The 26,842-nt window shown below is 59.9% G+C and overlaps 7 protein-coding genes across 7 annotated transcripts; 3 read left to right on the forward strand and 4 right to left on the reverse strand.

Moving 5' to 3' along the window:
• Positions 1 to 112: 112 nt before the first annotated feature.
• Positions 113 to 2,070, forward strand: ACA1_288750 (MORN repeatcontaining protein; the record flags this gene model as incomplete). The annotated part of the gene is made up of 7 exons (XM_004367852.1): positions 113 to 239; positions 338 to 462; positions 534 to 627; positions 715 to 881; positions 953 to 1,436; positions 1,517 to 1,681; positions 1,772 to 2,070. 7 exons carry the CDS (start codon positions 113 to 115, stop codon positions 2,068 to 2,070), a joined length of 1,461 nt encoding a protein of 486 aa, XP_004367909.1.
• An 84-nt stretch (positions 2,071 to 2,154) lies between these two features.
• ACA1_288760 (uncharacterized protein) lies at positions 2,155 to 3,786 on the reverse strand (the record flags this gene model as incomplete). Its single annotated transcript, XM_004367853.1, has 4 exons — positions 2,155 to 2,302; positions 2,377 to 2,672; positions 2,746 to 3,114; positions 3,184 to 3,786. 4 exons carry the CDS (start codon positions 3,784 to 3,786, stop codon positions 2,155 to 2,157), a joined length of 1,416 nt encoding a protein of 471 aa, XP_004367910.1.
• A 2,035-nt stretch (positions 3,787 to 5,821) lies between these two features.
• Positions 5,822 to 10,140, reverse strand: ACA1_288770 (leucine rich repeat domain containing protein; the record flags this gene model as incomplete). The annotated part of the gene is made up of 20 exons (XM_004367854.1): positions 5,822 to 6,033; positions 6,141 to 6,305; positions 6,402 to 6,469; positions 6,544 to 6,715; positions 6,832 to 6,918; positions 6,996 to 7,131; positions 7,226 to 7,332; positions 7,425 to 7,507; positions 7,587 to 7,747; positions 7,803 to 7,912; positions 7,985 to 8,272; positions 8,353 to 8,448; positions 8,540 to 8,715; positions 8,807 to 8,948; positions 9,040 to 9,147; positions 9,228 to 9,334; positions 9,412 to 9,569; positions 9,758 to 9,829; positions 9,953 to 10,081; positions 10,120 to 10,140. 20 exons carry the CDS (start codon positions 10,138 to 10,140, stop codon positions 5,822 to 5,824), a joined length of 2,598 nt encoding a protein of 865 aa, XP_004367911.1.
• Positions 10,141 to 10,542: 402 nt separating this feature from the next.
• Positions 10,543 to 11,614, forward strand: ACA1_288780 (base excision DNA repair protein, HhHGPD subfamily protein; the record flags this gene model as incomplete). The annotated part of the gene is made up of 6 exons (XM_004367855.1): positions 10,543 to 10,566; positions 10,621 to 10,665; positions 10,780 to 10,840; positions 10,959 to 11,185; positions 11,243 to 11,356; positions 11,396 to 11,614. The coding sequence occupies 6 exons, from the start codon at positions 10,543 to 10,545 to the stop codon at positions 11,612 to 11,614; spliced, it is 690 nt and encodes a 229-aa protein (XP_004367912.1).
• A 45-nt stretch (positions 11,615 to 11,659) lies between these two features.
• ACA1_288790 (uncharacterized protein) lies at positions 11,660 to 12,075 on the reverse strand (the record flags this gene model as incomplete). The annotated part of the gene is made up of 2 exons (XM_004367856.1): positions 11,660 to 11,749; positions 11,932 to 12,075. The coding sequence occupies 2 exons, from the start codon at positions 12,073 to 12,075 to the stop codon at positions 11,660 to 11,662; spliced, it is 234 nt and encodes a 77-aa protein (XP_004367913.1).
• An 813-nt stretch (positions 12,076 to 12,888) lies between these two features.
• On the forward strand, positions 12,889 to 15,470 carry ACA1_288800 (transducin (beta) family 1X-linked, putative; the record flags this gene model as incomplete). The annotated part of the gene is made up of 12 exons (XM_004367857.1): positions 12,889 to 12,946; positions 13,076 to 13,221; positions 13,334 to 13,473; positions 13,543 to 13,683; positions 13,773 to 13,923; positions 14,011 to 14,074; positions 14,170 to 14,328; positions 14,435 to 14,505; positions 14,676 to 14,750; positions 14,830 to 15,011; positions 15,164 to 15,227; positions 15,342 to 15,470. The coding sequence occupies 12 exons, from the start codon at positions 12,889 to 12,891 to the stop codon at positions 15,468 to 15,470; spliced, it is 1,380 nt and encodes a 459-aa protein (XP_004367914.1).
• Positions 15,471 to 15,546: 76 nt separating this feature from the next.
• On the reverse strand, positions 15,547 to 26,606 carry ACA1_288810 (leucine rich repeat domain containing protein; the record flags this gene model as incomplete). Its single annotated transcript, XM_004367858.1, has 38 exons — positions 15,547 to 16,050; positions 16,149 to 16,291; positions 16,409 to 16,670; positions 16,819 to 16,998; positions 17,082 to 17,508; positions 17,635 to 17,830; positions 17,959 to 18,046; positions 18,150 to 18,292; positions 18,386 to 18,488; positions 18,571 to 18,644; positions 18,743 to 19,078; positions 19,183 to 19,353; positions 19,407 to 19,527; positions 19,606 to 19,753; positions 19,850 to 19,941; positions 20,026 to 20,078; positions 20,149 to 20,447; positions 20,541 to 20,623; positions 20,705 to 21,038; positions 21,136 to 21,243; positions 21,340 to 21,445; positions 21,529 to 21,639; positions 21,718 to 21,809; positions 21,904 to 22,029; positions 22,099 to 22,497; positions 22,577 to 23,267; positions 23,351 to 23,500; positions 23,653 to 23,784; positions 23,856 to 23,936; positions 24,010 to 24,082; positions 24,158 to 24,486; positions 24,597 to 25,010; positions 25,103 to 25,305; positions 25,365 to 25,555; positions 25,653 to 25,843; positions 25,947 to 26,135; positions 26,301 to 26,442; positions 26,589 to 26,606. The coding sequence occupies 38 exons, from the start codon at positions 26,604 to 26,606 to the stop codon at positions 15,547 to 15,549; spliced, it is 7,503 nt and encodes a 2,500-aa protein (XP_004367915.1).
• Between the last annotated feature and the right edge of the window lie 236 nt (positions 26,607 to 26,842).

A 26,842-nucleotide genomic window follows, 5' to 3' on the forward strand; every position in this document is an offset into this window, starting at 1 on the left:
GGAAAGAGAGGGAAAAGCCAGAAGAAAAGAGAAAAAAACGACCGAGCAAGCAGCAAGCATGCGGGCCACGGCAGGAAGACACGGCACAGTGGGGGCGCTGGCCCGGGGGCACATGAGCACCCAGGCAGCCAGCGGCCCGCTCACACGCTCGTCATCGTTCCACCTGCGCTGCGGCACCAGCGGCCTCTTCGCTGCCGCCCCTCTCCGGAGCCGTCTCGTGCCATGCCCCCAACGGGTTCGTGCGCACCTCCTCCCCCTTTGCTTGGTGACACCCCCTCCCCCTTTCTAGTAGGCTGACCTGTGCCGAGACAGGAGGGAGGTTGGCAGCTGCGTGCAGTGGTCCGCCGCATGTCCACGGAGTCCTCCGCGCCGTCGTCTGAGCGCCAGGCCGCTGCTGCGGGAGAGGGGGGCCGGAAGGTGGTCAGCCGCCGCAGTCCCGATGGGGTCCAGTACCAGGGCGAGGTGCGGCCAGCCACCACACGCGCGCCTCCTCATGTCTACCTTCCTCACGTGTGCACGTCGTTGCGCTGCAGGTGAACGAGGCGATGGAGGCAGATGGGGAGGGAGTGCTCATCCAGGCCAATGGCGCCTACCACGAGGGACACTGGCGCAACGGAGCTCCCCACGGTGCACCTCTCCCCTTGGCACCACACACTCCGAGCAGAGGAGGGTGGTTGGCATCATCACGGACTCATGCGGGCGTTCGGTACCAAGGTTGGGGTCGGAGCGTGGGGGCGGACAAGTGGACCGAGGACGACGGGGAGTGGGTGGCGGGCGAGCTGCACGGGCGGGCCACCCAGCGCCTGCGCCTCGACGCCAACCTCACCGCCACCTTCGACGGCGAATTCGAGCGCGGCATCCGCAAGCGGGGCACCCTTCGGGTACCCACCACCACCGCCACCACCACCACACGAGCACGACGCCTCATAGGGAGCGGGTGGTGGGGTGGCAGGTGAGTGACGGCCGGGTGTACGCCGGGGAGTGGACGCCGGCCGGAGCGCTGCGCTGCGGCAAGTACGTGGCCCCGATCGACGGCCGGCACCGGAACGTGATGGTGGGCGAGTGGCTCGAGGCCGGCGTGTTCGTCGGCCGCGTAAGCCTCCTCCGCACCCCGCCGCCGCCGGCCAGCGACGGCCCCGCGGCCTCTGCGTCGTCGGACCAGCAGCCGCACACGCCGGCAAAGGAGGAGGCCGCAGAGCCGTCGGCCGCGAGTGAAGAGGCGGAGACGGAGGGCGAGGTGGTGGAGGTGTCGGAGGGACGGTTCGACCGGGGCCTCCTGCGGCACGGCCGGCGCGCGGTCACCGGGGCCGATGGGAGCGAGGTCGTGTACGAGGGCCAGTTCGACGAGCACGGCGTGCTGGTGCAGGGCGCCCGCACACAGATCGCTGCGGGCGCGAGCTCCTTCGCGCTGCTCGAGGAAGGCACCTTCCGCGACGGTACGGCTCAACCGTGTCTCATCGTGTCCAGCGCTGTGGTGGTTGAAGCGCTCACCGCGGACTGCGCCTGTGACATGTAGGCTGTCTGGTCAAGGGCAAGCAGACGATGGAGGGCCACGGCGAGGCCGAAGGTGAGTGGAACCCAGAGACCGAGGAGTTCGTCGGTACGGCGAAGAGCACCGCCGGCACGCTCGAGGAGGGCACGTTCGTCAGGGGCCGACTGATCAAGGGCAAGCGCACCCTCGGTACGCCCTTCTTGGCTTGTCCATGACTGGCCGAGCGACCATAGCCCGGCCGACTGATGTGGCGTGTATGCGTGTACGGTGGGGCGGCAGCGGATGGGCGGGTGCTGGAGGGCGAGTGGGAGGCCGGACCGCAGGCCACGCGGTTCAAGGGGCGTGCGCGGGTGGGTGACGTGGAGATGGAGGGCCAGTTCGAGGGCGACCACCTTGAGGGCGAGGGCAAGCTGCACGACCACGCCACCGGCCGCCGCATCGAGGGCCACTGGCAGAAGGGCGACCTCGTGCGCGGTCGCGTGCTCCACCCCGACGGCCGCGTCGAAGAGGGCGACTTCCACAAGGGCAAGATGATGCGAGGCCGCATCCTCCACCAGTCCACGCGGCGAGACAGCTGAAAGCCAGCAGCATGGCCCACTCACCACCCCAAGAAAAGTTGTAGGATGTTGTTGCGAGCTGGTGGTGGAAAGAAGGCCTCGGACCTATGTCGTCTTGGGACTTGGACGAAAGACAGCGTTCCAGTTGAGGGTGGGGAAGATGGTGCAGACAGCGTCCTTGAGGCTGCCGAAGTGGTAGACCAGGTTCCAAAACAAGTCCGTCCTGTCCACATTGATGACTCCGTTTCGTGAGCTGCCGAGACATTGACCACATGCACACGACACACGCACAGCGGCCGCGCGCGAGAGACAGAGCGCAGTGCGCACCGTTCTTCGGCAAGGAGGGTTATGGTGAAGCTCTTTCGCCCGCCCTGCTTGTAGCGCTCCTTGGCCACGGCCTCGAGGCGGACCTTGTCGAAGAAATGCACACGCTCCTTGCGGTCCTCCTTCTGCTCTCGGCCCACCGAGAAGGTCACCTCCACGCTGGGCGCGAACACATGCTTGCACGAGGCGCAGCGCGTCTGCGAGGCCTCGGCCGAGTCCTGCATGCCGCTGGTGATATCGCTCTTGGACATCCACGTCGCACACCCCGGGCAGTTCTCCCCGAACACGAAGCGAGGCGTCTGTGTGAACGACCATGATGAGTAAGTCGATCATCGTAAAAGAAGGAACAGCAAGAGACTGTTTGATGCGTACCTTCTTCGGGTCGCTGGCTGCCCTGGCCCGGCTTCGCGCGAGTTTCTTGCGTTCCTGGTCGGTCATCGCCTCTTCTTGTGGCGGGTCCGCCATTGCTCCGCCACCTTCTTCTCGCGAGGCCTCTGCCGGCGCCGGTGGCGGATCGGCTGGCTCGGTCCGAGGAGGGCTTGCCGCCGCGACTGCAATCTGCCGGGGAGGAGAGAGCCGCGGCGAGACAGCAGTCGGCGCCCCGTCGGCGGCGGGCTTCTTGGCGTTGAACGAGAAGAAAGACCGGATGGAGCGGTAGTCGCGCTGTAGCCGCTCCTCCTCCAGCTGCTTCTTGAGGCTCTTTGGTCGCTTCGCCGGCTGCGTGATCGACGTCCTCCCGTCCTGCGGTCAGGTGAACGTGCGCTTTGAGTTGAGGCGCTTCTCCCCCCCCACGGCAACACCGCCGCGTACCTCACAATTTTGCTCCGCGCGTAGGAGGTTGATGCCGTCCAGGTAGAGGGTCCCTTCGTCCTGCTGGTCATCTACCTTCTGCTTCTTGGTGGGACTGCGGTTCTCCTCTGCCGACGCCGCCGGGGGCCTGCCAGCATGCGGTGCTTGCGCTGTCTCCACGTCCTCCCGGGTCTCGTCGATGGCGCGCTTGCCCTCCTTGAGCCCTGTGGGCCGACTCGCTCTGCCGTCGGGACCGCCGGTCTGACCTCCTTGCTGCACGCCCCTCGCTTGCCCTCTGCTCGGCCCACTCGCGCTCATTGCTTCGGACCTCTTTTGCTTTTCCCTTGCCTTCTCGTTGGCCTCTTGCTCCTCCTTCTCCTTGCGCTTGCGCTCTTTCTCCTCTTGCTCGGTTTTCTCCTTTTCCCTGCGCTCACGCTCGCGTTCTTCCTTTTCCTTCTTCTCCCTCTCCCTACGCTCACGCTCGCGTTCTTCCTTTTCTGTCCTCTCCTTCTTTTCCCTACGCTCGCGCTCTTCCTTCTCGCTGCGCTCACGCTCTTCCTTTTCTTTCCTCTCCCTCTCCTTTTCCTTTTCCCTACGCTCGCGCTCCTCCTTCTCCTTCTCCATACGCTCACGCTCTTCCTTTTCCTTCTTCGCCCTCTCCCTACGCTCACGCTCTTCCCTCTCCTTCTCCCGAGCCTTCTGCTGTGTCTCGTCGCTCTTCGCGCCTTCCGTCCGCATGTTGGCGGCCTCGCTTTTGCGTCTCTGCAGCGATAGCCGGCTCCTCCGCCCCACCGATCCTGCAGGAGAAGTCGAGCTCGGGGACGTGTGAGCCGACAGCTCAGGCGCGGCGGTGTTGCCGCGGTCGTCGTCCGACGTGCTCTGCGATTTCACCGACCGCTTTCCGACCGGTTGCTGTCTCTGCTGCTGCCTCTGCGGCATCGGCTCTGGCTGTTGTGCCACTGTCGACCTGAGCATGAAGTCCTTCTCCAGCGCATCCGCCATCGACATCAACTCGGTCGACAAGCCTGCCAACAGTGTAATACCCGTTACATGCACGGGACAGCGAGGTGAGCCCATGCTGGCCCACATTCACGCCAAAGTCCCCACAGGGAGTGGGGCGGGTACCCCATCCGGGCGATTCCAGGAGCAAGGAAGAGTTTGCGCTGCTGCTGCGCACCGCGTCTGGTGGGGTCGCGGGCGTCATCGGCTCCTCTTGCTCCTCGGCCCCGCCCTTGGTTGCCGGTGCCGTCACCGCCTTGGTCTCCTCACTGCTGCCGTGACGTCAGGGCAAACACGGCACAATACGTCCTCAAAGGATTTGAAGGAAGGAGGAGGTGGCACACCTTGCATCAACCCCTGTGAGAGCAGGTGTCTGGTAGCGAAGGAGCTGGAACTGCAGGTCCGCCACCTCATCGGTGCTCCGTCTAATCTCGCCTTGCAATCGTTCATTTTCGCGCATCAGAGCCAGAACTCGTTTTATGAGCTGATCTCGAGAGAGGCTCAGGAGGTCGATCGTGGAGTCACAATCCTGGCGTGGCACCGACATCGCTCATCTCTCATGAATGATCTAACTCTCGTTTCAGTTTTTGCCTGCGAGTTCCTGGTAACGAAATCTTTTCTCTATTTTTCCTTCAAGTTTCCTTTTCTCTTTGTTGAACAAGAACGCAAAAAGGAAACCTACGGTCTCTTGGGCAGCTAAAGCAAGAAGATGAAGACAGTGAGGAGACTTGCGGGAAAGAAGGGGGCGCCAGATGATGAACAAGAAGAAATACAGGAAGCCCTTCAGCTGGCGGCTCTGGAGGCCTCCGCTGTGGTGGACGCCGGGACGCTCAGCTCATCGCCAAGGAGACAGCAGTGGCTGGCGGACCAGAAAGATTACAGCATCCGGATGAACTGCGTCATCAGCCCCTTCATGGCGGAGATTGCCGCTGAGCGTAAACTCCCTTTGTCTCACCTGTTTAATAATCGAGTGCCAACATCAGTCTACTTTTTCAGATGTAGATGACCTGGATGGAGTTCAGGCCTTTTCTGCTAAGGCGTCCCAAAGAGTGGCGGCCAAGAAGCCAAGGTACGAACGTATCAGCATTTGGACAAGGTCTGGTCGTACTAATAAAGCGGTGGGCAATACGCAGACCCAAGTCACTGGACCCCAAGGAGGCCCAACGCCTGCAAAAAGAGTTCGCAAAGGCGGAGAAGGAACGCCGAAGAAGGAGCGCAAAGCTCAACTCCTCGAAGATAAAGCGAGAATCGGCCTTTGTCTACATGCCCAGCATGCAAGCTGGTGGGGATTCATCTCCATTCATCACCGAACGACTATCGACAAACTCTGGTTCTGCTGCTCAGGAGCTATTCGACGGGCGAACCTTGCGACAGTTCTCCCCGACCGCAGTGCCACTGCAGCCTCTCGCCACCATGCGCCCGCGCTCCATGTGTATCCGCGAGCTGGCAGCCACAGCCCTTGCAGAACCCACCACCGGCGACACCTCCCCAACCCCACCCCCTGTGATCGATGACGGCATCCCCCCGGCCCTGCCTCCGCGGGAATGAAGTGGCTGTTCTCTTTGGTGTTGCGCTTTTGTTGTTGTTGTTGTTGGCGGGTTCGATGTGCCCGTCGAAGCGGACGGCTACAACTACAGATTTGAAGTCAGCGGCTTCAGCTCTACTCGTAGTATTCGCCACCGCGGTCGGGAGGGGGCGGAGGGTAGGAGGCCGACGCGTCATCGCCGTAGTACTGCTCGTCGTAGCTGTAGCCGTCGTCGACGCCGCCCTCGGTGTAGTACTGGCCCTCGTCCTCGGCGTACTCCTCGGCGGCGCTCTGCTCCCAGCTGGCCGCTCGGGCAGGCGGAGGAGGCGGTGGCGGCTTGCTGCCCGCTGCCGGGGGAGCGGGCGCTGTTGATGCGCAGGCGGTGAGCAAACAAACAAATTGCCAGCCCAATGGGGGGGGAGAAAGAACGAAGGGGAGAATGGCGCACAAAAACGGGGCGGCGGGGAGAGTGGCGGGGGCGGAGCGAAGCCGGAAGAGGCGGAAGAGAGTGTGGAGGAGCGAAGGGGCGGGGGCGGGCTTAGGGCAGGCGGCGCCAGCGGTGCAGGCGAACTGCGTCCGGGCGACGCCATCGGCGGAGGCGGGATCGCTCCCGTCGGAACTACATTGTTTCGCGAATGAAGAACACACCAACACCACGACCACAATCAGAATTCGAGGCAGAACGCGAAAAAGGGGCGAGAGAAAGGGCGAGTACCGGCAATGGAAGCGCGGTAGCTGGGCACGGGCTGCGCGTGCGACTGCGGAATGGGTTCAAATGTGCCCCTGCACGAGACCCACCAAGGAGGGGAGTGTCAGCTGATTCCTTGTCTTCCTTTCGCTGAGAGGAGGCGATATACGAATCGAACGAGTCAGCGCGAGCGGGAGGAGAGGCACTCGGGTCGAGGTCCTTGTTGGGCACATGACGAATGGTTCCGTAATTGGCTCCCTTCTTGGCCTCCTGGATCATGCGGATGTTGGAGGGGCGTGGCGCCGGGTTCTTGGTCCTGTTCTCACGCAGGCCCTCCGTCACTGGGACCCACCACCACAAGCACCAGGAAACGAAACAGGAACAGAGCACGTCATCGTGTCAGGCAAGGTCGATAGACCCGTGACGTCATCCATTCCAGAAGACGCCGATGGTGTACCCTCGGTGAGTAGCTCGTGGAGTCTTTCGTGCATCCGCGGGTTGCCGCCTGCAGCCCTGCTCACATCATTGCTCGGGAAACGCACAGCTTTGGGGGAGGGGAGGGGAGGGAAGCGGTAAGCATGTGCAGCGATTGCAAAGGGCTAGGAAGGGAAGGGTGCGAACTGAGGAGCGTCTGGTTCCCGTTGGCGACGCAGTTCTTGAGGGCCTGCAAGGAGCCGAGAGCGGCGCCGTTGTTGTCAAAGGCGATCCAGGTAAGCGCCGTGTTGGCGCGCAGATTGTCGAACACCTTCATCAGGCCCTGTGCTCGCAGCAAGCGGACACAGCCAGCGCAAGGGGAGAGGTGAGTGGACTGGACAGATTTGCAGATCCGAGTGAGAAGAGGGAAGCAATACAGCGTCGCCGATTTTGTTGCCCGAAATGTCGAGTTCGGTGAGGGACTTGTTCTCGCCCAGGGCCAGGAGCGATTCAGCAAAGTTGGGTCCGAGGCCGTAGCTCTTGCCTGCATTGCATTGCACATCCAACACATCATAATAAAAACGTTGTCTCTACAGGAATGCCCAAACAAGGAGGAGTGGACCACGCGACACGTACCATCACCACAGAGCACGAGGGTCTCCAGGTTGTTGGCGCCGCCACCGCTCCGCAGCCAATCAGCCAACATGGCCAGGCAATCCCTGTATTGGCGATGACAACCACCTCGTGAGCAAGGTCGAGGGCCTAAGGCTTGGAAAAAGGCGGTCGGCTAGCGCGTACTTGAAGTGTGATCCGCCGATCTTGGCAATGTTGTAGGAGAGATCGACACACTTAAGGCTCTTCTTCTGCATCAGCGCGCTGACGACCAGACGGAGCCCGTCGTCCTTCAGCCGATTCTCCCGCAGGATGAGGGTGTGTATGTTGTCGATTCCCGTCAGCCCCTGTTTGTTCAAGCGGGTGTGAGCAACGTTGAGACACCAAAATAATGTGTCATACATAGCTCACAGCGAGCGGACAAGAAGTCACCTTGGCCAGGTGTTGAGCTCCGGTCGAGCCGAGATCGTTGCCGCTCAGGTCCAAGATAAGATCATGGATGCGATTGTTGCCTGTTGGACGTAAAAAACGATAGAAAAGGTAAACACTCAGATCACGCACTGCTTGGCGGCCGAAAAGTGTACCGGCGAGGGGAGCGAGAATGGTGGAGATGTCGGCGGGCGAGGCCTTGCAGAAGGCGAGGTTGAGCACGGAGAGGCAGGACGAAGACTCGATCAGCAGTCCAATCGCCTGCGCTCCGATCTTCTCCAGCCTGTTGTGGGCCAGGTTGAGGGACGTGAGGGTGTTGCTGAGACCCAACCGCAGCGAGTTGAGAACGTTGAAGACATCGAGGCTCGTGTCGGCGAGGTTGAGGTCACGCAGCACGCTCTTATCCTTCAGGTTGGTCGCCCAATAGCTGAGCACCTGCGAACCTGGGAATGCACTCCTATAGGTCAGCCTTCCGTCGCACTTTTAATCTCCGCTCCAATATCATGCGGGTTTGTCTGCGCACCTGACTTCTCGATCTTGTTCGCTGACAGGTCGAGCGACGTGAGCGTGGTCGCAATCGAGAGGTTGTCGCTCAAGCTCGACACCACACTCGAAATGCCTGTCAAGTCGCACAGAATCGTCTCTCTTGAGTTCAAGTCCCACACGAGCGAAAAGAGAACATAGCGGAGCGAAGAGAGGGGAGAGTGCACCTCGGGGAGTGATGGCGTTGTTGGCGAGGTTGAGGAGGACGAGGCCGCGCTGGAGGCCCATGAGACCCTGCGCGAAGCCCAACGCGCCCTTCTCCCCCATGCGGTTGTGCGAAAAGTCGACCTCCTGCAGGCCGTTGTTGGTGTTCTTCTTCAGTGCAGTGCCCACCGCCACAAACCTGCGCCCGGGCGAATCAGATGACGTTGCCGACAGTCAGCTCTCGAAAGGAGGTGGGACCGCGACTGTTGGAAAGTGGGAGGAATGCGTACGCGTCGGGCTGGGCGTCGAGGCCTGAAAGTGTGACTCGCTGGAGATGGGTGTTGTGTTCAAGAGTGGATGCCAGCAAGGCCGCTGCCTCCCGCCTTCCCGCAATCGAGCTCAATGACAGCGCGGTGAAGTACGTGTTGTTGTCTTCGTACGAAAAGAGGGCAAGCAGATGAGTGAGTTGGGGGGGGGCTGGATGGGGTGCGTTCAAACGGCGATGATTGTGCTAGGCACGTACTCAGGGCGCTGAAGAGGGGCAGGAGGTTGATGGAGTAGTCCGTGCGTAGCTCGATGCCGGGACAGCTGGACAGCGCGAGCTCGTCCTTGCCCGCCGCTTCCGTGTCCTCTGTGCGAAGATTGCCGGTACCGTGTTAGTGGTCGCCAGAGCTCCGAGCGAAGAGCCAGAGAGAGAGAGAGAGAGAGTACTGAGATTCTGCACAAGGCCGTGGTTGGGCTTGAGCTGGTAGTAGTTGCACCAGGCCTCGTAGGTTTCAACCAGGCCACCACATGGACCCAAGTCCGGTTGGTCCCATCTGTAACCGACGGATGTGAGCGACACAGTTTGATGTAGAGGTGCCCATTTGGCGCAAATGACGCAGGGCGGGCGAACCCTTGGCTCGACGGGGCGTCGAGGCGCGGGGTGTCCGCTTTGAACCCGCTGCCGAGCGCACGACGCGCGTCGCGGAAGGCATCCAAGACCTCCTGCGCTCGCGGGGTGGACACCTCCACCACAAACGGCGGGCTGCCCCCGAACTCGAACGTCACACCCTGCGGAGCCACACATCGACAAAACAACAAAAGAATAATAAATAATTAAAACAATAAATCATAGATAAAATGAAGTTACACACAAACTCGCTTATCTGTTCTCGTGGCACCAAAACAACCACTTTCTCTTCTCGGGGGCCGAAATTGGCAAGTGGTGCAGGGGGGAGAGGGGGGAGGGGGCAGCGTACGGTGGAGCCCAGGCCTGGCACGTCGCCCACGCGTACGCGGGTGAGGTCAAAGTAGTGGCCCTCTCTTTGTATCTGAAACAACCAACAGTTCCACCAACGTCACAGGTCACAAGCCAATGAGTATTACGGCGCGCGGAGAGAACTAAAATGAAAGAGAAGAGGGGAGGGGGTTCATACAGCTTTTTTGCCTGACACTTTGGAGCGTTTGATGGAGAGGAGGCGGTAGCGCCCGAGGACCAGGAGGCGGTCCTGCACCTTGTCGCGTTTGAGCTTGAGCACCCAGGCCACCCACCTGACCTCGTCCCCTCGCGCCCCCATCGCCGCCTCCACGAACCGGCGCTCACCTGCCGTCAACTCCGCACCCCCGCCATTGCCACCTCCATCCATTGTCGTCTTCCTCTCTTGGTGTGGTCTCTTCTTTTTTCGCCTTCTGGCCTTTTTCGTTTTCGTTTTCGTTTCTTGTGGTTGTTGTTCTAATACGCTGGCTGCGAGCCATTCAGCGCCCACCGTGCGAGGAAAGCAAGCTCAAACTATTCAAATAATCAATTGCCTTTTATTATAAAATAAAATAAAAGTCAAGTAAATCAAGTCGAATTAGTAATGGCTAAAAATCAGACATAAATCGCCTTTATATGGAGAGGCTGCGTAGCTTGTGGCTGCGGCCGCCAGGGGAAGAATATGTTGGATCGCAGGAGAGCGACAGAGAACCTGCAGTGGCCAATCCTGCGGCAGAGGAGGCCAGGAATGTAAATCAAGATCTTACTGATGTGTCGCCCGAGCGCGAGATGAAGGAGGAACAAGAAGGGCCAGTACCGACTGTACGCCCGTGGGAGCCCCCCAAGTCTCCATTCGGGCTGTTGCAGGAGACCTACCACACGAGCCCATGGCGCCTGCTTGTGGTGTCCATTGTACGTACGTTGGGCTCTTCTCATCTCTTCCCCCCCCACCGCTGTTCGTTGAAGTAACCAGAGGGAACGGGTTGGGTGGCGCAGTTGCTGAACGTCACTAGTGGACGGCATCAGGTTCGTCCTGTGGTGGGGGACCTCTTCGATCGCTACCCCTCCCCGGAGGCCATGGCCGAAGGTGCCTTGCAGTGTTCACCCTGCTCGCGTCTGGCTGCTCGCGCTTCGCTCCTCACCCCGTGGTGTGCGTGTGGATGTGCATTTGTGTTGCGCGTGCGTGCGTTTGATCTTCTCCGCAGCGGATGAGGAAGAGCTTGCGGGGATGATCCGTAGGCTGGGTCTGTACAGGAAGCGGGCGAAGGCGCTCGTCGACTTCTCGCGCACCTACCTCGACTCGCCTCCCTGGCGCACCCCCGCCGAGCTCAAGTACTTTGGCAAATACGCCGATGATTCATACCGGCTCTTCTGCCTAGGAGGCACGTCGCTCTCGCTCTGGCTCACGCCCCTTTTATTGTGTTCGTCCCGAGTGCGCTGACCACGACACACACACACACCACACACACACAACGCAGAGTGGCGCCAGGTGCGGCCGCGAGACAAGAAGCTTAAGCAGTACCGGGACTGGCTGTTCGCTCACTATGGTGCCAAGAAGAGCGAGAGCGAACTCGAAGAGGAACACGAGTGGGCCGAACAGGAGGTCCGGCGCAAACAGCGCATGAGGGAGGCCAGAGACCAGAGAAAGGAGGAGAGGAAGCGAGCACGCGCCGCCACCCTGAACTCGACCAAGTTGGAAGGGGACTTCGACGAGACGGGAATGGAGCAGGAGGACGACACAGAAGAGCAAAGCATCGTCGACAATGCTGAGGAGGACGTGCCACGACTACGAAAAGAGAGGAAGACAAAGAAGCGAAGGGCACCAGACGAAGTGAAGGCAGACGCAGAAGAAACAGGCTGATCTAGGTCCAAAATGCTCCCGCGCACGCAAACGACTTGTGGCCGCTCAGTTGCTTTCTTCGCTCTCCGCGGCGATGGCCTCCTTGAGCTTGCGCAGCTTTCTGTGCCGGTTTCGTCGATCGTACTGCATGTTGTACTACAAAGGGGTATACGGGAGCGCGTGTGAGCTAGCGGGGAACAGTTCCCAACGGCTTCCAGGAAATACGACAGCCGGAGGGGGGGAGGGACAGGTGGGAGCGCCCATCGCCGCCTTGCGCAAGAAGAGGCCCAGCGCTCTTCTGTTCAGGGCCGCTGAAGCGGAAGGAGGAAGGGGCGCACCTCTTCTTGAAGGCAGGCATCGACGGCGGCACGTTCGGCGTTGCAGGCCCCAAAGAACTTTGCAACGGTTCGCTCCTTGTGGCACTTGTCCAGCTCCAAAATAACCTTGCGGCACATGGGGTGTCCGGCCAGCGGCGGATGCATCTTGCGTGGGCGGAGAAAAAACAAAATCAAAATTCGAAAAGAAATAAACATGACGCAAATTTACCGTCAAATACTAAGAAACAATCTTCGTTGTTCGTCCGGGCAAACGATACAGTGCGGATGGACAGGCAGAGTGTAAATAAACTCCTATTTATTGTTCGAGGTGGGCACACTACCATATCACGCGAAGGTGGGAGAAATGAAAGGGTAGCAGGAGGAGACGAGTACAGTGCGGACGGGAAGGAAGTGAAGAAGCCAAAAAGGATACGGCACGGTAGATTCCCGGGTGGTCGCCCACCCCAGTACTAACACCGCCTGGCGCAGCTTAACTTCGCTGTTCGGATGGGAAGCGGTGCTTTCTGCGCAGTGTGGCCGTATCCACCGACTTCAGGTTTCACTGCACTCTTGACCAGCCCTCTCACTGCCGTCGCCTTGGCCGGCGGGAAGATCACAAGTGGTAGCACAGCCTCACAGGTCACAGCAGACTTTACCCTCTCCGGTCTAGATCGTACGCCAAGGGACATCTGTATGAGCACACGATGCTCGGGCACGCACACCAGCACTTCTGTGCGAGCACAAAGATAGTAGTCGAGTAGGGCAACAGCGAATGTCGATTTTCGCCACTTTTCTCTTTCTTTTTCTGAGCGGTTGTCGACAACAACTGCCAAGACATCTTTTGTCCAGCGAGAAACGGGTCTGTTGCCCTCAATTTCTTCTCATTCGACCTCGTCTTGCTCGTGCAACGGCGATCGGCACTCAATCGTTGGCAGATCTGTACCTCGTTCAGTTTTCAGAACTGTATTAGGCCAGAAGATGGCGATCACAAGCGAAGAAGTCAATTTGCTGGTCTATCGTTACTTGCTCGAATCAGGTATGAACCGAATCGGTCATGTGAAATGCGTTACTACTCTCAATCGTCATCGCCAGTGGGATCACTGTTGCCCCCCCCCAATTTAATTGCGCCTAATTATTGCGAAAATATTTTTACAATTTCAAACAGGTTTCTCTCATTCGGCCTTCACATTTGCAAGTGAGAGTCAGGTCTCGCGCAGCAATCTCGCCACTACCGACGTTCCCACCGGCTCGCTCATCTCCTTTCTCCAGCGAGGCCTCCAGTACAAGCAACTAGAAACCCATATCAACGAGGTTTGTACGCCGTACACGCGGCTGCTGTCACGCACCACACACACACAACACCACACACACATACACAACACACGCCCTGACGCGCTCGGCCCTACTTGTGTTGTGAATGCAGGAGGGGATAGAGGTGCAGTGTGATGCGCCATTCACTCTCACAGGCCATCACGTCTGTAATATAAGGGGCACAGTGAAGGAGAAAGACACCGACAAGGAAAAGGAGGAACCCCTCTATGAGATGAGAGACGCCAACCAGGAGTACTACTCGCTCCCGCTCCCGCTCCGTTCCCACCTTGCTGACCGTTTGATCATCTGGTCGTGCGGCAGGGGTGGTGGACCAGCGCCGATGGAGCAGGAGGAGGTCGAAGCCAGGGAGATTCCCGATGATCAGGTTACCAAGCTCGAAGGTCACACGTCGGAGGTCTTCATCTGTTCGTGGAGCCCGACCGGACCATTGCTTGCCTCAGGGTAATGCGACACAAGCTCTCTCTCTCTGTCTCGCACTTTGCTCTGCTTTGCTTTGCTCTTCACTGACCGTGCGTTGGCGCACTCCACAGGTCTGGGGACAGCACGGCGCGGATCTGGCGAATCCCACCAGGCCCTTGCGGGAAGAGTATGGTGGTAGAGCCCCCGATCGTACTACGACACTTCAACAAAGACCAGGAATCCAGCAAAGACGTCACCACACTCGATTGGAACGTCCGCGGGGTAAGCCCATCCTCCTCATCATTGCGTTGAGTCCAGCCCAAGGTGGTGCTATTTGGCTCATTTGTTTTTTAATCCGTGTAATTGCAGAGCGAAGGCGCGTTGCTGGCAACTGGTTCCTACGACGGCCTTGCTCGCATCTGGAGCGAAACTGGTGCGTTCCCTTTCGCTGCCGCTGCACGCGCACCTTTACCGCTCTTTATTCATTCGTTTATTTATTGACCATGTCCGCGTGCCATTCCATTGCAGGCCAGCTGAAGAACACACTCAACCGGCACAAGGGGCCGATCTTCTCACTCAAGTGGAACAAGTCGGGCAACTATCTGCTTAGCGGCAGCGTCGACAAAACGGCCATCATCTGGGACGCCAAGACGGGAGAGGTCAAGCAGCAGTTCGAATTTCACTCTGGTGTGGCCCTTTTTGCCTTTGCCTGACTCCTCGTCCTGGGCCTCTCTGCACACAACTAACTTTCTCTTTTCTTTTTCTTCCTTTCTCTGATCTTTTCTCTGCTCAGCTCCGACACTCGACGTGGATTGGAAGAGCGACACGTGCTTTGCCACCTGCTCCACCGACAAGATGATCTACGTCTGCGAATTGGGCAAGACACGACCAATCCGAGCCTTTGCTGGCCACCAGGCAAGTCTCTCCCCTCACTCAGCCAGCCTCTCTGCTTCTTCTTCTTCTTCTCTCTCTCTCTCTCGGTGACGACGCACGTAATCTAACCATCGTTCTCTACGTCTTCTTTGTGAATACAGGACGAAGTGAACGCCATCAAATGGGACCCCAGCGGCACGCTGCTGGCCTCCTGTTCCGATGATTTCACCGCAAAGGTACGACACCTCGACCAGTCCCTTTTGTCGTCGAGGTGCTCTCCGCGGGCTCATTGTTGGTCCCCTCCTCCGTTGCCAGATCTGGTCGCTGAAGCAGGAGCGATGCGTGCACGATTTTGAGGAGCACCAGAAGGAGATCTACACCATCAAGTGGTCTCCCACCGGTGTTGGCTCGCCCAACCCGAACAGGGCACTCGTGCTGGCCAGTGCTTCCTTCGACGCTATGATCAAACTGTGGGACGCCGACCGCGGCGTGTGCTTGTACACGCTCACCAAGCATAGGCACGACCTCTCTCCCTCCGCAAACCTTATTCTTGTGCCACGAGCGCGCGTGTGCGGTGTGTGCTGAAAACGAACGTGTCACGTCCACCCTGCGCCCCACACAGAGATCCTGTGTATTCCGTGTCGTTCAGTCCCTCAGGAGAGTATCTCGCCTCTGGTTCTTTCGATCGCTGCCTGCACATTTGGTCTGTCAGGGTACGCGTACCCTTCCCTCCCTTCCCAAGCAAAAGGGCGGGTGGCAGAGAAAGCGCTTGGCTCTCTCCTCACGTTCTCTCTTTCTTTCTCTCTCGCTGGCGTTTGTTCCTGCAGGACGGCAGCTTGGTGCGAACGTACAGAGGGAACGGAGGCATTTTCGAGGTGTGCTGGAACAAGGACGGGGACAAGGTGGCCGCCTGCTTCTCCAACAACACAGTGTGCGTGATCGACGTGCGGATGTAGGAGGCGCGAAAAGAGAGAAAAGCGAAAGCGAAAGAGAAAGAGAAAGAGGGAAATAAAAGGAAATAACAACTTTTTCTTAGGCGCGTGCGGGGACAAAGCTGAGTCCGGTGAAGTCGTTCCAGATGTCGAGGGTCTGGCGCCGGGCAGGGTGCACCGTGAGGTCCACCCGCGTGAACTGCATCTGGCCGAACACCGTGTTGACGGTGTAGTACTGCTGGCCGCGCTCATCAAACGCGCCGCCGAACAGGCTCGGAATGCCGGGCACGAAGGCCAGGTCGAAGGTCTTGCGGGACTGGAGGTCGAGCGCCACCAGGGTGTTGTTGGTGAGGCCCAGGAGGGTGTTGGTCTTGGGGTTCCAGAAGACCTGGTCGTAGCTGACGGCCACGGGGATGGTCTGCTCCAGGCGGCCGGTGGCGACGTTGAACTGCATCAGGATGTTGTTGTTGTTCTCGTCGGTGCCGCCGACGAAGTAGCGCTGGTTGTAGGGGTCGAAGCCCATCGAGCCCGTGAAGGTGGCGTAGTTGTCGTTGAAGCGGACCAGAAGAGTATCCTGACCGGTCACCATATTGATCTCCACAATCTGGTTTCGTTCAGTGAAAGAAAGAAGGTGTGTGTGCACTACCGCACTCGCGCACAATCGCACACGGCACACGCAACGAGACATGGGTCCGCACGCACCTCGTTGTGCTCATCCTGTTTGACGGCGTAGAGCTTGCGGTGTACGAAGTCGAACTGAATGTCGGTCGGGCTGAACGCCAGACCCACTCGGCCGGCAATGGGGAAGGGCGGATCGACCTTGAAGCTCACTATCTCCTGATCGCCTGTGTTTTTGTTGGTGCGGTGTGTTCCACAAACCAATCAACCACCCAACCAATCGGGGCACAAGCAAGTGTGGTCGGAGTTAAAAAGAAAAGGAAGAGGAAGGAGAAGAAGGGCACCCATGAGGATGAGGGTGCGGTTGACGGGGTCGAAGGTGAAGGCGGTGAATTGGAAGACAAGGTTGCCCCACCAGTGGGCAAAGGCCGGAGTGCCGGTGGCGGAGTCGAGTTGGACGATGGAGTTGTTGTTGGCACCCAGGTTGTAGGTCAGCGCCACCAAAAAGTCCTGGCTCGGCGGCACCGGCGCGCCAGCAGCACCGGCGCTTGCGGCGCACAGAAGAACGAAGAGCGAAAGAACCAACACGACCGGCAACCGGAGGACCTGCATCACCACCAAGAAAGAACGAAAGCGAAAACTCGGGCGCAGACGTAAAGCCAAGACCGTTGGCGCCACGTCAGCCGAAACCTTACGCGCCCACCAGAAATGGTACAGTTTTCTTATGTCAGCTGTTGGAGGCTCGCTGCCGAACACTGTCAAAACTGCCTCCTCGGCGCGGCAGCTGGGCCGATGTCCACAGGGCGGCATTCTTGGAGGGCATCCACCGTGGCGTCGTTTCCTTCGCCTCGTGAGGCAGCGACGCTACGAGAAGCGTACGTCGCGCGCTGTTGGGCGAGGTCGTCTGGCTCTGTGAGCGCTTGCTGCTCAGACTCTACGCATCACCACCCACCACCATGCGCCAACGGTGAGCGCCGCACGCAGGCGAAAAAAGAGTCGATGACGGGGCGGACGTACCGCTCGTCGGCTGGGCAAGGTCGGTGAGGGCGCCTTGAGCTCATCGTGGCCTTCGCCCGAGGAGGACAGATCGCCTCCACTCCCGCTTCCCTGGGAGTCGCACCGCTTTCGCCTCGCCCTGGTCAGACCAGAGGCTGCGCGCGGCTGCGGCTGCGGCTGCGGCTGAGGCTGCGGCAGCGATGCCTCTTCCTCGGCTCGGCCGATCGTGGATCCAGATGCGGCGCGGGGGGCCGTGGAGCCGAACGTGGCGGCGGCCTGGGGCGCGAGGCTCTCCCGTCGCTGTTTCACGAACTCCTCCATGCAGCCGATGAGGTCGGACTTGGAACAGGGCGCGGCCGCCAGCTCCTTGATCGACTGCGTCAGCAGCTGCCTCCGGGGCTCCAACCCCATCATCGAGTGCACGCTGGCCATCTGAATGGCGAGTCGCCTGGTGGAACCACACACACACACACACACGATCAGCGCTGGCTCACGCACACGCACACGCACACGCACACGCACACGCACACGCACACGCACACGCACACGCACACGCACAAGCTGATAGACGTACACGTCTTTCTTTGTGCGAAGCTTGTCCTGACGGGGCCGCGACATCTCCTGTTGGCGTCGCTGCATGTCGGCCTGTGCGGTGCGAAGAGCGTGGAAGTCGGCGTCGGCGGTGGCGTCATAGCCCTCCACCTCGGGGCAAACCTCTCTGATGATTTCCTCGATCCGCACCACCAGCTCTCGGCACGAAGGCCGTTGGTCTGAATTGAGTAGCACACCATTAATAATAATAATAATAATAACTTAATAAATAATACTCATAACCATAAATACTGACAAAGAAAATTAATAAATAATACTAATAAGAATAAAACAACGTGGTACGTACCGGGGTGCTGAGCCCAGCAGTCCTCGATCAGTTGGCGGTAGGCGGGGATGCAGGAGTCTGGTATGGGCGGACGCTGCCCGGCTTTCACCTGTATTCCGACGAACCAGGACATGACGGACGTCAGCCATGTGCGCCCGCCGCCGCGGAGTGGTGACACAGCTTGAGGGACAGAGGGCCAAGGGGCAACGAACCATGTCTTCGAGTACGGAGAAGAAGCGGACTTCGCCGAAGAAGGGCTGTTTGGTGAGGAGCTCCCACAAAATGACGCCGATGCTGTAGAGATCGGCCTTCTCCGAGTAGGCTTTGCCTTCCAGAATCTCGGGAGCAAGCCACACTGACATGTCCCCGCACCGAGAAACGAACGAGCCGGCGTGAGAAATCGCATCACCACGGCGATTAGGGAGGCGTGTGTGCGTGTTGTGTGTACCGGGACAGTCCACTTTGCGTGCTGCAGTGGAGTCGGCTGAGAGCGACAGCCCAAAGTCGCACAGTTTGGCAACTACGGCCGCGTCGGGCGAAATGTTCGCCAGCTGCGCGTTTCATAGTGTCGTGGTGACAGCGGTCAGTCGGCCGCGCGTTCGAAGCGTCGTGAAAGGCGAGTTTGGCGCGTACCAGGATGTTGGGGCTTTTGAGGTCGCGATGCATCACAGGCGGCGACGTGTTGTGCAGGAATGCGCATCCCTTGGCTAAGAAGAAGAAGAAGAAATCACCGCGAATTGGGAATGGTAAGGTCCCTGAACAACAGTGCCATGCGGGGACGAACGTGGGTGACGACGGTACGCACCGATGTCTTTGGCGATCTTGAGCCGCAGCGGCCAGTCGAGAGCCGAACTACGGTCCGGGTCGGAGAGGAAGTCGAAGAGCGAGCCGCCTTCGACCAACTCGGTGACGATGCAGAGCGGCTGCAGGCAGAAGCCCCGCAGCCGCACCAGGTTCGGGTGCGACAGGCCGCTCATGATCCACACCTCGTGGCGGAACTCCTCGAACGTGAGCCGCCGGGCCTCGTCGTCCACACTGACCCCGGCCGCCAGGTCGAACTCGCTCACCGTCGAGCCCTTCAGCTCCTTGATCGCCACCGCCGCGCCCAGATACGTGCCCCGATACACCGACGCGTAGCCGCCTATGGTACGCGACAGAGGAATGACAAGAATGTTAGCGATAGGTCCAGTCTGTGCGACGAGTGGCGTGTGCAGCTCAGGGCGAGCGCGCGCGGGGAGAGTTTACCTTCGGCCATGGGCTTATTGTCGCCGTCGGACTTGATGAGGTCGGCCCAGTCGATCCGGTGCCGGTCCAGGTGCACCATGGCCAAGTCGGGGGCGATGTGGTCCAAGCGCACCGGCTTCGGATCTCCACCGCTCGTTTCTGGTGGGGGTGGTGGTGGGTGGTGGGTGTTAGCTGTGCGGCCCTCAGGGCAAGCAGGCGAGGAGTGCAGTGCGTGCCATTGGGACAGAAGAGGATCGACTCGTTGGGCGAGGTGGCCGCCTGTTGGCACTTTTCGATGGCGAACATGAAGGGCGCGGCCTTCAAGTCCAGCGTCATGCAGTGCGAGCACGGCACCAACACCTTGGCCTGCACGAAGGGCGAAGGGGAAGGGGTGAGCCTTGAGGAGTAGTTGTGGGGCAAGGCTAAGGAATGTGGAGAACGTACGTTGAGGTTGTACCACTCCTTCACCAGAGAGTCGACGGCTGCAAAGACGAGCCACGACAGGTTGGACATCTGCTCGCCCCGGAGCTCGGTCCGCACCGTGATGTTGAGCATCAACTCATCGGGCGAGATCTCCACCAGGATCTTCTCCCTGAGATAGATTGGAGCCGGCGCTCGCTTAGCAATCAAGCACACCCGACCATCATCATCATCAACAGCGGCCTAACGCCTAAGGGGATGTAAGTACCTCCCGATGCTGGCCAAAAGGCCGGTGAGCCAGCAGATCTGCACCGTCAGAGGGAACGCGAGAAGGCGGATGATCAACCTGCCCATGAATCCCTACAGCAGCAGCAACCACAGTCACCGCTGACTCTCAGTGTCCTTCCACTTCAAGGTCGCTCGCATCAGCCGCGGCGCGCGTACCTTGGGAATGAACTCGAACCGATAGCACCGCCCGAAGATCGTTTCGCCCGCAACTGCAGCACACATTATTATTTTTATTATTGCGTCGACGGATTGTGGGCGAGTGGGGGGGGGCTGGGGTACCGTGGTTGGGCGGCCACACGTAGGGGACGAGGGCCGGGCGGGCTTCGGGCAGGAGAGAGGGAATGAGGTAGAGCTCCTCCTCCGTGGCGAACGAGGAGAGCGATGTCGGCGCGGAGGGGCCGCCCGCGGACGGACGGAGCCACGTGAGGGCGTGGTCGCCCAGCTTGTCGATGTGGGCTCCGACGGGGAACGAGAGCTCGAAGCGCTCCAGCAGCGAGAGCAGGAACCCGTGCACTTCGGGCGGAAACATCGGCGCCTTCCAGATGTGCGCCAACGCCGAATGTGCCACCACACCGTTCCTTCGGCCGAAAAGAAAAGACAAGTCAACATCAATCAATGAATCTATCAATTAATACATTAGTGAGGGGGAGGGGCGGTAGACAAAGGCGTACTTGCAGTAGCTGTGCTTGGTGGAGAAGATTGTGGACATAACCTTCATCAGCCATTGCGGGTCGAGAATAACCACGTCCTTCAACTGTGTGTCCGTCAAACACAGTAGCCAACCATCATCAGCGCATGGCTGCAGCTTCCTCACCGCGGAGGGTGCTACGCGTACCTTCTCGTCGTTGGGAAAGTGAACGATCGAGCCGAGGTTGTGGAGGAGCGATGTGGCGGCGCGGAGGTCGTGCTCCTGCTCGACGAGGCACAGGCGGGCCAGCGATTCGTATTCGCTCCAGGGCAGGATGGGCGGCATGCGCTCCTTGGGCATGCCGACGAGGATCTTCTCCAGCTCCAGGTAGTTGGTCGGCAGGGCCTGGCCGATGTGCTCCTGCTTGGCCACCAGGTCCTTGAGTTCGGCCAGCAGCTGCTCGATCCCCTGGCCCGTGGCGCAGCTCACGAAGTGGATACCCACCACATTCGGGAATCGCTGGCAAAACCGCTTGTTCAGCCTGATAGAGCAAGCACACGCACAGATTCGCCGCGAGGGCCACGAGAAATGATGAGAAAATGGTAGTCATGGCCGATGAGGGTTGCGGACGTGCGTACCGCATGCGCATCTGGGAAAGGAATTCTTCGGTGCACGTCGTGTTCTCGACGTGGGTGCCGATGATGAGCACCGGCGAGCTGCCGGCCGCAGTGCGCACCGAGTGAAGCCTAGTGGTAAGCGGCGCACGCGCGAAGCGGCGGTAAGTTAACGCTACACGCCCACCGCCCACCAAATGCTGTGTGTCGTGTCGTGTCGGTACGTACCAATATTCGATGTTCGATTGGTTGGGCGCGACCAGGTTGAACACGGCGAGGTACATGGACCGCTCGGAGAGGAAGAAGCGGTGCGTGGAGTAGTAGATCTCTTGGCCTGGTGCGTACCCGACCAGCCCAAAGGTGGTCAGACCACACACGTTCGAACATCAATGCAACGTGCTTTCAATGCTGGCGTACCGGCAAAGTCCCAGGCCGATAGTTCGACGCGAGGGCTGTTGGGACCCCAGCTCGGTATCGTCATCATCCACTTGTTGATGTCGATTCCGTCGGTCGACAGGGGCACGACAGCTGGTCGCACCACAGGCACAAACAAAACGTAAATGAGCTGATCAGGAGATGAAGGTGGTTGGCGAGGATTGGGCTTACGGGTGTCATCAACGGCGGGGCGGCCCAGGCGTAGAATCTTGCCACTGGTCCGCTTCTCCCGCCTCTTGAGCGCTTGAAGGAGAGACGTTTTCCTGAATGGAAGGGAGTCGTTAAAACACCAGAAACGCACGCACACGCACGACACACGCGGCACACGAGGCCAAGTTGGCGTAGAGGAACACGTACCCCACGTTCTCCTGGCCCACGAACATGATCTTGATGCGGTGACACGGCTTCTGCCCGTGGAGCAGCTGATTGAGATAGGCCAGGATGCTCTGCGCGCCCATGCAGGCAATCTCCTGCGGCGGACACCTGAACAACCACCACGCACACAACAGTTAGTTGGCCGCTCTGTCAGAGTTCACGACCCGCTCTACGTACCGAATGCAGCCGTTTTGCGAGCCCACGCTCAGCTTCTCGAGTGGCAAGGTGCTCAGCTGGGCCGGCAGGGCGACCAGCATGTTGTCTTCGACGTTGAGCGCCGTGAGCTGCACGAGGCCGGCCATCTCCAGTGGCAGCGAAGTCAGCCGATTGCGGTTCAGGTCGAGCTCGCGCAGCGTCGACAGCCGACCGATCTCGGCGCCCAACGACGCAAGGTCATTGCCGCCGAGCAACAGGCGCTCCAGCTGGGTCAGCGTGACCAGGCCCGCGGCGGGGAGATCCGTGAGCCCGTTGTCGGAGAAGTCCAGGCTCTTGAGCTGCGACAGCCGACCGACCTCGGTCACAAGCGATGTCATCGATGGCAGCGACTTGCACGGCGCGCTTGTCGCACAGATTCCCCTGCGCGGCGTAAAAGAGAACGTGAGGCGCGGCCTCTTCACACAAACCATGTAAGGAGGCGCGGCGCGGCAAGACGCACCGAGCGTGGAGTTCGTGGAGGGAGGTGAGGGACCACAGGCCGCTGGGCAAGCCGTTGAGGTCGGGGTTGTCGGAGAGGTTGAGCACGCGCAGCCGGGCGAGCTGCTCGATGTCGGGCGGGAGGCTGACCAGCGCGCAGCCGGCGAGGTCCAGCTCCTCGAGGAGCGTGAGCTCGCTGAAGAGTCGCGGCGGCAATGCGTGGCCGAAGCCGTTACCCGCCAGGTCGAGGCGGCGCAGCTGCGTGAGCCTGGCCAGGCGCGAGGGCACGGCCTGCAGCGCGTTGTGGGACACGTCGAGGTGGGTCAGGCACCGCATCTTGCGGAAGGGCAGGGCCGACAGGCTCTGGATTCGGTTGTGCGCGAGACCGAGGTGCGTGAGGCGAGTGAGCCGGGGCAGCGCGTCCACCAGCCGCGACGGCACGCAGGTCAGCAGGTTGTGCGAGAGGTCGAGCCGCTCGAGCGACGATGCGAGGGCCGAGGCGCCGATGTCGGGCACGAGGCTGAGAAAGTTGTGCGAGAGCTCGAGCGCAGTGACGTTGGCGAAGCAGGCCTCGAGCACGAGCGGAGGCACGGAGGCCAGGCCGCGGTGCGACAGGCTGAGCGTGGACGCCTGCGATTCGGCTGTGGAGAGCTCCTGAAGCTCGGCCAGCGCCTGCTCGAAGGGCGTCAAGCAAGCCCAACGCAAATAGTAGCCTATGTGGTGGTGGAGGGAGATGAGAATCAGAGTTAGCCCCGCTCGAGTGGTGGTGGCGGGGGCGCATCTCTCTGCGACGTACCGGTCCAGAGCTTGACGCAGCCGGGCTGCGGGAGCAAGGAACTCCGTGCGCCAGGGTCGTGTCGGTCGTAGAGGGAATGTCCGAACTGCCACGAGAAGGCGTCGACGTAGGACCACACCGAGATGGTCTGTGTTGTGAGCTGCAGCTTGCCTATGATTGGTCGGCCCACCAGCCAACAGGAAGAAGGAGAGGTTAAACCCAACAAACACCACACACAACACAACACACACAACACACACACAACACACAACACACCACACACACACGTGAAAGAGAAGAGTTGGTTTGGAAGGGAGATGTACCTTCCATGCGTTCTCGCTGGCTGTCGGCGAGGAAGGAGCCGAAGCGGGCGCTGTATACGGATTCGAGGAGAAAGAGAAGTAGCGAGCAGTCGAACTCGAACACCGCGGGCGCCATGTCCCACAATTGCCAAACTGTGAAACCCATTCAAAGGTGGTTAGACGCCGCGCGAGCCGAGAGAGGAGGAGGGAAGTCGCGGGCGTACCAGCGTCGATGAACTGCACAAACATGTGCGAGTAGTGCTTCGGCTTGTGTTTTTCTCTGTGCTGCTGCCCCCACGAATGTGCTGTTGATTGATTGATATGATCAGCAAGTGCATCAGGACCACCCACCAGAAATCGTCGTAGTTGAAGTCGTACCACACGCCATCCACTCTTTCTCGACCAGCAAGCAAAAGCCGGCAATCGTGCGGTAGTACGGGTCCAAGCACAACTGAGAGCAGCCACATGAGAGGAAGTGTGTGAGGTGCATGCGCTCCCAAGGGTCGATAGAACGGTTTGATAGTACCTGAACAAGGCTCGTCACCTGCGGCACGGCGTCGCCTATATCAGCGCTGCGAACAAGGACGGGGTCACCTTTGCGTATGAGCTCAACGATGTCGAGGGTGATCTGAAGAAGCATTTGCACGCCCGAGAGCCACTGCGTGTCGTGGAGCGATTCCACCCACGCCGCCCGCATCTTACTGGCCTCACCAGCGCTGTCGCTCGCCCGCCCGGCGGTGCTGATCAGGCCGATCACATCGAGAGAGCTGACCAGGTGAGCCAGCTTCAACAGGCCCTGCTCCACCATGGCCGTAGGCAGGAGCTTGGCCGTACAAAAGGAGATCACACCGCTCGCTGCTCGACATACGAATTCCAAGTAAGTGAACCATGGTGCGTGTGTGCGTGCGTGTGTGTGTGTGTGGGGGGGGGTGGGTGGGTGACAGTCAGGCGCACGGCACAAGTACCTGTTTTGACGGTCTCTACTGCGCCGATGCCAGTACCGGACACGGAGCTCTTTTGAATGTTGTAGACATGCAGCGCTTGGGCTTGTGGGTAGAGCTTCAGGATGTGCTCGAGCAGGGCGTGCTGGTTCATGTCATCGCTGTCGGTCGTGTGCTTGCTGGCGGCGGCGGCGGCGGCGGTCTCGGCCTCGAGCGCACGCTTGGCGGCCTTCTCGGCGTCCAGGCCGGACATGAGGTCCCTGAAAGACGGCGATACCGGCGGCGACGTGGCTGTGCGGCTCCCCTGGTTCGTAGTCCTGGCCGCGCGCAGGAGGCAGCCACGGGGCGCCGACCCCGGCCTCGTGCGGTCCCAGCAAAGCGCAATGACCCAACGCGGCGCCTTGTACGACCCGTCGCCCGCCTGCCCCACCAGCATCTCTACAGTGTGTATGATTTGGCAAAATGTGAGGAATGCAGCGCGTGAGGCGGTGAATGAAAGGAATGTGGGTGCTGGGGGGGGAGGGAGTAACCATCGGAGACTGAGGCGGGGACGACGAATCGACTGGGCAGGTGTGGATGGGCCTTGTAGTCGCCCTCGTTGGCCTGTGTGATGCGCCACTTGCTGCTGTCCAATCGCTGCCGCTCGAACTCCTGGTCGATCTGGTACAGCGGCCACCCGTGCAGCTCTGACCGCAACGAGTACTTCTCCTTGTTGTGAAAGGCGTAGAGGTCCCTGCACGTCACCATGGTGAGACCACCCGTGTTCGTGTGACTGTAAGGAAGAGGCAGCACCTGAGCTTGGACGGGAAGAGGTGGCGCTTGAAGAGCAGATTCATGGCGTCCAGCGCTTCGGTGGAGAGGAAGAAGATGGAGATGACGCGAAAGTCCTTGCACACGAGCAGATAGCCCGGAAGGCCTCGCTTCACGTGTGTCGCATTCTCGACTCGCGCCAACAGCCCAAACGGCACCGACTCGCTTTGTTGCTATACGTGGGACACGGCGCGAATCATCGTCAGCATCGAGCAGAACCACAACTCTGATGCAGGGAGACGCGGCTAGCTGATGGTTGGTGTACGGTACCTCGATGGTGAGGATGAAGCGGTAGGGGGTCATCTGCAGTTGGCCCTGTCGACCATCGGTCAACGCGTGATGCGAGATGATGACCACGTCTTGCTTCGCCAGCACACGCTCGCCCGTCATCAATCGCCGCTGTTGCTGCTGGCCGTCCAGGCGATCGCCCTTGCCAGGACTCGTGTTTTCCCCCGTGGTCGCTGCAGCTCCTGGTTACCAGCGTCAGTCTCCTGAATCAACCGCATAGGCTTGTCGTGTGTGTCGTGTGCGTCGTGCGTCGTGTGTGTCGTGTGTGTTTGGTACCGCTGGTTGGTTCACCACGGGCTGAGTTGAGTGCGTTGACCCATCGCTGGGCGTCGTTCTTGGACTGAGCGGCGAGGGAATAGGTGCGGCCGCCCACGGTCTCCACCTCGAACACGGCCTTACCACTGCCGGGCCTCATCACCAGCCGCCGCACCTGCGCCAGGTCAATCACACCCTTGGGCGTTCCATCTTCTCCAAAGCGCGACCCCCGAGAAAGTGGGTTCGTGGTGAGTGCCATGGAAACACAAAAAGCACACTTGTGCCAAGTCACACCACTAGATCGCAACCACAACATGTCCCCGACACTGGGAAAGGGGAAGAGGGGAAGAAAAAGAAGGGGGGGGGTGTTTGAACCTCCTTTGCGCTTGTAGTAGGCGAGGGTGGTGGCGGAGGGCGATGAGGATGAGAGGACGAAGTAGCGGGTCTGCCATCTCTTGACCAGCACCTTGCTGGGCGAGTGCTTCTGCAGGGTACCCTCGGCCAGCACTACCCCCTCCTTCGCAATACACCCGACAAAGAAATATTAAAAAGTAAAAATAGGGATAATAAACACAACCAGAGACAAATATTAGCTTGGCGATAAAAAATAAGTGAGAACGAGAAGCGGGGGGGGGTAGAGATAGTGGCTTCACGAAGTATTACCGCAAGGTGGGTGGCCATCTATCTTGTGCGGTTTTGACACGACACTTGAGCGGAGACCCGGAACTTGCGCGAACAACAGTGTTGAGACCACACCAGCGTATACAGAAAGGTCGACCGCCGGAAGACGCCGAGACATGCACAACAGGACCCCGCTATTGGGGATTGGCAGGCCCGTATCTGGAACCCGCCCGATAGGCCAATGCGCATAGAATACACCCACCCTCCACACTGTGAGGTGGCGCTCGCGGTGCCCA

This window comes from Acanthamoeba castellanii (genome assembly GCF_000313135.1).
Source record: "Acanthamoeba castellanii str. Neff unplaced genomic scaffold scf7180000084777, whole genome shotgun sequence".
Lineage (NCBI taxonomy): Eukaryota > Discosea > Longamoebia > Acanthamoebidae > Acanthamoeba > Acanthamoeba castellanii.